At 40.4% G+C, this 8,933-nt stretch overlaps 1 protein-coding gene across 1 annotated transcript in view; it reads left to right on the top strand.

Annotated features, from left to right (window-relative positions):
- Positions 1 to 7,183, top strand: part of ST6GAL2 (ST6 beta-galactosamide alpha-2,6-sialyltranferase 2) — a 92,387-nt gene extending 85,204 nt beyond the window's left edge. The window contains exon 6 of the mRNA XM_012664289.1: positions 6,610 to 7,183. Within this exon, the coding sequence (XP_012519743.1) occupies positions 6,610 to 6,881 (272 nt within the window). The 3' untranslated portion in view covers positions 6,882 to 7,183. The remainder of the gene's footprint in view (positions 1 to 6,609) is intronic.
- The last annotated feature ends 1,750 nt before the right edge of the window (positions 7,184 to 8,933 follow it).

Below are 8,933 nucleotides of genomic sequence, written 5' to 3'. Positions count from 1 at the left end.
TCCATTTACCCTTGAATTTATGGAGAAACCACAAAACAGCTGCTAGATTTCCATTAGCCTGGCATATTCAATAAACTTAGCCTTCCCCCTCACCCCTCATTCAGAAAAAATGTTTTGCAGTGATCTATTGGTGAGTCTCAGAAATTCCTAATTTACCTCGCATATGAATTAAGTGTTCATTAGCATTGCTTTAAGCTGGTATTTTTTCATGTAGCTTGTATGATGTTCTGTTTTATACCCACAGCTCATTGTGCTATTTACTGGAAGGATATTGTCAGCAAGGAGTAGAGTCTGTTATTCTTAATGATTTTGGATGTTATTTTAAATATTCTGTCAGGTGAAAAGCAAGATAGTTCTGCTGTAATCACAATTAACTTAAATGTAAACTATACTAGACTCTGATAACACAGCAAATATATCTATATACACAAAGTAAAGATTTATAAAGGTAACCTCATTTATTTAGAATTTGTGATAATCTGAACATGAGTTAAAATTTGCTTTTTAGAGCAAATAAATAAGTGTCCATTCTGCTTGTTATACTGAATCATATAACATGACATTTTATCAAGACCAGTAGAAATGCTTTTTAATTGGTTTGATAATTATCTTACATTATCCAGTATATAAAAATATGCAGTTTGGCAAATGAAACCTCTTGAGTCATAATGGCCTGGAAAATACTAACACTTTTTTTCTTCAAATGAATCCTTCATATGGACTCATTTGTAAAAACTGGCCATGTAAGAAACTTAACATTAGTTAAATTCTGTTTAAAGATTTTAAACAGCTGGCTAAATGGCCATTTGATTGGCTTCAAAAAACACATTAAAAAGTGTCTAAATATTCATTTGCCTGTCAAAAAGTCCAGTTTCATGTTGAAAGCGGTAAAACTTTTATTAGTGATGAAGGTATTAATAGTTAATTTTTGGTAGTCCATAAGCAAAATTACTTAACATAAAAGTTCCATAAGTGATTTTTTAAAAAAGTTATCCTTTACTGAATTGCATAGTATTAGATTATTTGTATTCTTCTTGCATGTTAGGTAGTCCTAAGCAGGCATAAGAGAGGAAATGAAAAGAAATCAATAACATTTTTAGCATAACCAGATGTGAATTCCCCACGTCAGTCTGGCATGAAGAAATGATAATGAAGTAATGTGATATTTTGAATTCATGCATTTATGGTATCTGTGCAGAAAAAAAAAACAATACGACAGGCTTGACTGCTTATCCTCAAGAGGCTGCTTACAAGGTTTGGCCCTGGGCTGATGTCTGGGAACTTGGATTTGGGAAGGTTCCCACCCCTCTAACTGATAAGAGTGGTTTAGTGGTCTATACTGTTTATGCAAGAAATATGGTTTATATTGAATACTTGCTTTCTTTCAGGGAGTCTGGAATTTTGGTACATGCCAGGCAGACTGCTTACAAGACCAGCTCCAAATAAAAACCCCAAACACTGAGTCTCTAACAAGCTTCTCTGGTTGGCAACATTTCACATGTGTTGTTGTGTTAATTGTTTCTGGCTGCTATAACAAATACCATAGGCTAAGTGGTTTAAACCAGTGGTCCCCAACCTTTTTGGCACCAGGGATCAGTTTCATGGAAAACAGTTTTTCCATGGATAGGGCGGGGGATGGTTTTGGGGTGATTCAAGCACATTACATTTATTGTGCAGTCAAACCTCTCTGCTAGTGATAATCTGTATTTGCAGCCACTCACCAGTGCTAGCATCACTGCCTTAGCTCCACCTCAGATCATCAGGCACTAGATTCTCATAAGGAGCATGCAACCTAGATCCTTGAGTGCACAGTTTACAGTAGGGTTCATGCTCCTTGTGAGAATCTAATGCCGCCGCTGATCTGACAGGAGGTGGAGCTTGCGCAGTGATGCAAGCAATGAGGAGCAGCTGTAAATACAGATGAAGCTTCACTTGCTCGCCTCCTGCTATGCGGTCCAATTCCTAACAGGCCACGGGCCACTACTGGTCTGTGGCCCAGGATTTGGGGACTGCATGCTTACACAATAGAAATTTATCTCTCATAGTTTTGGAGGCTGGGAAGTCAGAGATTAGTTGCTCGTCAACTTGGTTCCCAGTGAGGGCTCTCTTCCTGATTCATAGATGGCTGCCTTCTTGCTCTGTCCTCCCATGGTGTCATTGTAGAGAGAGATCATCTCTACAACACGTCTTCTTATAAAGGCACTAATCCCATTCACGAGGTCTCCACTCTCATGACCTGATAATGTCCCAAAGGCCTCACCTTCTGTACCATCACATTAAGGATTGGGGTCTCAACATGTGCACGGGGGCCAGAGGGGAGACACATTTGGTCCATAGCAGTTGTTACAACTCATTGCTGGGGGAATTAAGTCCCTGCGCAACTCCCCTAGGAGAAGACTCTGGAAGCTTGCTCCTGGTATCCCCTGGGCTTTGCCTTGTGCACCTTTTGCTTGTGCTGATTTTGCTTTGTATCTCCTGTCATAATAAATCCTAGTCATGAGCACAACTCTATGCTGGATTTTGCGGGTCTTCCTACCGAATCACTGAACCTAGGGATGTGCTGGGAACTCCTGACATAGTACCTTGTTGGTGGTTATTGAGAGAACCACTGAGAGCCATGTGCTCTCATTTATGGCATTTGTAGAGGACAAGGCTCAGTGTCAGAACTCTGCAGAAAAGATCTGGTGGTAGCGTGCAAACATTTTTCTCAGTATAACATTTAGGATACATTCTTCGAGTCATCTTCGGTGTGGTCTGGTTATGGGCTTTCTACCTGTTTTAAATTTAAACGTGAGATTTTTAGTTTTGTTTAATTTAGGTTTTTTTTTAAGAAAGTTTCTATAAGTCCCTAATGATGATTAGCACTGTGCCCAGCTTGATAAATGCTGAATTCAGTTGAAGAGGCCTCCAACAGCACTTGAAGACTCTGTTCTTCCCCAATCCTGTCCCACCCTGCCTGCCTGCAATATCTGCTCCCCACACACCGTGTTCCTAACACACATATTGGAACTATGTAAGAGCTGTTACATCCTTCCAAACGGTGCATCCGCCTTGCTCCTTTTCACACATTATAAAGAAATTTATCCTTTAAGTTTTTGTATATTGTTAAGTACTATAAATAACTCTTAGGAAAACTGATATGTAGATTTAACCACATTGGATATAAGAATAATGATTTCAATATTTATTATATGGTAGAGTCTGAATCTAAACTCAAATTTATGTATAATAAAAGCCTTAAAATTAAAAGGCAAGGTATGCATTTGCCAAATGAATTGATGATGCTGCTTTAAGAAAAGTTTAAAATGTTAAAGCATATTCTCCTCCTTTGGTACCATAAATCTCCTGTCCACTTTTCACATATACCCAAGGAGCTGTAAATTAATCTTTTCCTTTCCCCTTGAAGTTGCCTCCATACCAATTCTGATATCAGTACCATAGCCGGCTGTCACTTAACCACTCAGCAGATGCTGCTGTTACTTAAATTTTAGGATGCACTAGGTAGACTGTGGTTCCTAGTTACAGGAAGCCACAAATTCACATGAGACTACAAAGCGAGATAGGGAAACCATTGTTGCTAAATCTCTATCTCATAGGCAAACAGCAGGAGGAACTATTCAGATAGCTAACGACAAACACACCCCTTTTTAACTTCTATTGGCTTTCAGTTTGGACTGTTGTGAACTAACCAACAAATTGCTCTATTTCTGAAGCTCTAGAAATTACTTTAAAATATAAAGTACTTATATGAGAAAATAAGTGTACCTGTTTACATATATTGAGGGCATAATTTTTTGCCTAGTCTTATGACGAAATCTATATTGTATATTTAGCAGATACAGGATTTAAGATATAATAATTAACTAGCAGCAAGAGTAAACATTTTCCCTGGAAAACTTTCTAGAAAAAAGTAATCAGATTCAAGCATCTGATAGCTCTCTGAAACCAAGAAGATCATAACGATGTGTAGGAAAACTACCCAAGGTTCTTCTTACCTGGGTTTGGGTAGCAGTTCAATTCTAGATTAGCTGTCAACATGCAGAATGTCTTACTTCCCATGAGACAGCTTGGGGATCCGTCACAGTGATTGTCAAAGAATATGTATGTTAGCCCAGCCTGGTCCTCAAAGCATCATCAGTGGCCAGCATTGGTCCAGGAAGGCTTGTTATTGGTCCATAACTAGATTACTGTAGCAACTGCAAGTATTTAGAAACTTTATAGCAATTTCATATAGCCATGGCATCTGAATGGGTGATCATTTTTCTAGTAATTTATCGTTACTGTATTTTACCAAAGTATTGGTCTGTGATAGATTGTAAATTTTTCTAAATGGCCCTTCAGCACAGTTTAGGAATGCTTGTTAAAAATACAGATTCCTGGACCTCAACACAAAGCAATGGAAACCACATTTCTGGGAAGGAGGACAAATCCCAGGAAACTGCATTTGAACAAGCTGCCCGGGTCATTCTTTTTCATGGTGAAGTTTGAGAACTACAGCTTTAGGGGGAGGGCTAATTGCATGACCAGCATACTCTCCTAAGTGGAATATTGGCTTCTGAAAGCCACCCAGTGTAAGAGCCAGAGTCCCAAAGGTCACAACTCAGACACGGTTGACTGAAGTCCCTACGGATGCTGACATGTTATTGGCTCATAGAAATGCCCGGGTAGCAGGGACCTGTGATTTCAGGGTATAGTTCCACTGCTAGGTCATGAGATGCCTTTGTGCAAAAGATACCCTTGAAGCCACCGCACTGCCATGTCTGGGAAAAATGCTGTAATAAATGTATTGATCAGTCATGTCCATGATGAGAAGGGCACCCCTTTCGAGGGGGTGCCATGTGCACAGCCACAGCCAGTACAGCAGACCCCCTGCCCAGGTGAGGGGGAGCTGCCAGTGCTGGGCAATGCATGGGAACTTCGTGTTTTCAGCCTCTCGTTGGAAAACACGAAGCCATCCTTGGCTCCACAGACACAGGCCCTGGAAAGACTTCACCTCCAGAGAACATATACACCAGAGAGTTTCTTGTTTGTTTAGGTTTAAAGTTACTAGGAATCAAAGAATTTAATTCTCCCTGGGTAGATGGCTTTCTCATTCACCATGCTAATTCCTTGTAAATGCTTTCATGCAGGGGAGAAAAATATTCACAGAGCAGTAACTGCTAATCAGGAGGAGGAAGACTTATTTACGCCTGCGTTGCGTGTTCCCGTGCTGGTGTCCATCCCACATACCCAGTGTCCAGGAGGCGCTGCTCCCTTGTTCTCAGTTGGTGCCCCAGTGGCGTTAGGCCAGCCCAAGGGAGGCGCCGCAGCCAGGTGATAGGTCAGCCATGGAAAAGGGGAGGAAACTGGTAGACCTGGGAGGAAAACAAGAGGAACTGACCAGCCACTTGACGTTTTGACCATTGCCCTTGAGAACAAGTTTAACTTCACAGAATTTGAACTGCATAATCTCCTTCTCTTTGTTAGGAGTTTATAAAATGGAATAATACTGTATCATGGCTCTAAAGACTTCTAAACAATAGAACATTGCTGTCTCTGGGACAGTATCCCTTCTCCTGTTCCCTTCTACCCAATGCCTACCAGGCAGCCCCTGGAGCTTCAGGCTTCACCTCCTCTGGGCAGCTTTTCTGGATCCCCCAGGCAAAATTAGGCCCCTTCCCTCTTCTCTCACAGTGTCCCTTATGTAGGACTTCTCTGGTTTGGAATTTCTGTGATGCAAACACGGTTAATAATTGTGGAATATGACTGTCCTCTGAAGACAAATATTGTCTATAACAGGAACTAATTGTGTGGCTTTTTGTTTTTTCATAACAAGGGATACCCTTCCAGAAAGGGTATGTTTAAGCATGTTTTTTAAAAAAAAGTTTCTTGTTACTGATGCTGCTGGTGATGATAGGCAAAGAAAGAAAGCCTGTTAGCTTAGATCAAGGGTAAAATTCACTCAATGACAGTTGGCTTTTGTAGCTATCGGAAACATTAAAAAAAGAAATTAAAACTTCAATACTGATATTCAAGTGAGAAAAATAATTTTGTTAATACTATTATTAAACTGTGTCACCCTAACTCCGTTTCTTTCCATTCAAACAATGATGGTATTTTATAATAGCTGTTCCATTGTTACAGTTCCATTTTACAACTTTTCAAACAACTGTTTTATAGTCAATTTATAATCAAGCAACTATTTTATGATCAGCTTTTTATAGCATGTTTCTTTGGAACACAAGAGTCCTACCATTGCAAACCACATGGGATATGTGTGTAGAAGGGGATACAGATAGTCTGATTTAGGGATTGCAAATCTGTCATTCCCTAGAATGTGTCCCCATAAGTTCAATGATTTTTTTTTTTATCTCTTGTTCCCAGACCCACAGTAATCAATTGAACCAGTGAATATATTAGAGTATTACATCTTAATATGCCCCCACACCCTATGAACTGCATGCATGCCACCTAACGGAAGTTCTAGCATTGCAAATGTAAGGTAACAAGAAAGCGAGTGCAAAGCGAGTATCTCCTGCCACAGTCATTCCCCATTGCCACCGCTCCAAAAAGATGATCCCTCTTGCTGGGAGATGTTCATTGGGTTCTAATTATTTTTTTTCATATCAGGAATCCTCATCATGATGTCCATGTGCAGAGAGGTGCACGTGTATGAATACATCCCATCCATCCGGCAGACAGAGCTTTGCCACTACCATGAGCTGTACTACGACGCGGCCTGCACCCTGGGGGCCTACCACCCGCTGCTCTACGAAAAGCTCCTGGTGCAGCGCCTGAACACGGGCTCCCAGGGGGATCTGCATCGCAAGGGCAAGGTGGTCCTGCCAGGCTTTCAGGCCCTGCGCTGCCCTGCGCCCAACCCAACTGGTCCACACTCTTAAAAAGGGTCTCTTGGGAATCAATGTGCAATAACATACTACTGTTGTACTTCAAAGTCACAAAGGAATACTTGAAGATAGATTTTAGACAATGTAGTTTTGAGTCTTTAAACTATAATATGGTGGTGGTCATGAGAGTTCTTCTCTTTCTAAGCCATTGAGTATTTATTACTGCTTTGAATATAGAAATGGAATTAAAAAATAAAGCTCCAGAAAGACGAAAAAAAAAAAGATAGCTAGAAACAAAAATGTACAACCATGGGTATGATACCTCCAAAATTGTCAGCCTTTTCTTATGCCAAGGGTACCCCTCATCAGGGTGGTTGCAAGTACAGGTTTTGGTGATACTCCTGATCATATGAAATGCTTTCTATCTAGAAACGTCCAAGTTAAGGTACAGTATCTACAGCACCTAATGTATCACTGATACATGCATCAGTCATTAAACATCCTAGATTGTGTGATGAACATTGAATTATCACTCAGATGTGTTTATTTTAACAGCAGAAATCCCCACCGTATCCTATCAGATGCACGTGTTTCCAGCTGTTGCATTCCTCATCTCTGCTTCCCATTGTAAACTAAATGCTTTGCTCTCTGTGTATCAAGACAGATTTCAGATTTCTAAACCCATGAAACATCCATCTTGAGGGGTCCAAGAAAAAGTAAGATCCCTTATAACACCACAGAGGAGACCCTTTGTTTCCCTGCAATAGCCCATGACTCACCCAGTAGCACAAGTGTCACATAGACGGAGAGGAACACCACTGGCAAGTCATACCGGCCCCTGGTGCAACAGCGTGGCCCAGGTGCTGCCTGGCTCCGGCTTTTCTGCCTTGTACCTCCTTACCTGCAGGTCTGCCCCACAGCTGTTGCTGTGACACACGTAACAATTGGTACAGCCCTGCAGGAGAAGGCAGGGGACACCTTGCTCCTTTCAAACTAGAAGGACTTCAGAGCCATCGCCCTGTGCTGCTGGGGATGAACACCTGTCCCTTTTATAACATATGGATTTCTTGCAGGTTTTTATCAGCTATTGGAAACTCAACAGTGACATGCACTGAATTTTCACTAACTCTTCCTACAGACAAACATTTGGGAATCCAATCCTTGTTTTCACAGATATGTTTTATGTCAGCAGCATGAAACAAAGCCATATAATTAAATAAATTGTGTGAAAGCATTGCTCTTTAACAAGGAAAATATGTATATGCTTCAGAGGAAAAGGCAGCTAGAGGAAAATTTTCATCCCAATGTGTTAGCTAAATCCAGATTTTTTTAAAATTGAAATTTTTTGGCTATGAATATAGTAAAACAGAAACATTTGTAATAACTTAATTAAACCTTTTATTATTTCAATATTAACCACAACATATCTCAGTGGTATAGTGAAGACTCGTTGGCAATGACAGAAGCACCTTAAGTAAATATATTGTCTTGCAACGCATGTGAATGTCAGGAGGGTTTAGTGGAAAGTTTTATTTGTTTCAGGATTGTTTTTTTCCAATGTTCTCAGCACCACTTTCTTGAGCAAGAATGGTTTACAGAGACTGGCAGCTTCTGTTTGGTTAGTCTACTCAACAGAAATCAAGTGGATAACAGACATCTCTTATGGCTTACTACAATAGTGAAACAGGAGTAATTGAAAAGTTTTCATCGTGACAATATCCAATAAAAGCCCATTTTGAGAGTTTCACTACTAAGTCTGCAAGATGGGGTAACTTTGTCCTGTGAATTAACTTATGCCTGAGTAGACATTGTCAAGCTTCTTTCTAATTTCCAAACATGATCGTGTTTCTTTCCAATTTCGTAAAAGAGCTTGGTCTTGTCCACATGTTCACACGTGCATAGTGAATTTGATAACTCTAGAGTGCAGATGCGGCAGCTCTGATGTTGAATAAATATTCCTCCTGCAATCCCTGGATCTTTCTGGATCTTCTAGGCTTTGCCTTTAAATGCCCCCAATTATTAAAGTTCCTTTTGGTGTCTTCCAAGTGGATTTATGTGCAGGCATCCCTATTATCCAGCTCAGTCCCCTTTGGTGGCATGAGAACT

The sequence above is a fragment of the Propithecus coquereli genome, unplaced genomic scaffold, assembly GCF_000956105.1.
Source record: "Propithecus coquereli isolate 6110/MARCELLA unplaced genomic scaffold, Pcoq_1.0 Scaffold88, whole genome shotgun sequence".
NCBI lineage: Eukaryota > Metazoa > Chordata > Mammalia > Primates > Indriidae > Propithecus > Propithecus coquereli.
This window is presented reverse-complemented; position numbering and strand designations above follow the sequence as displayed.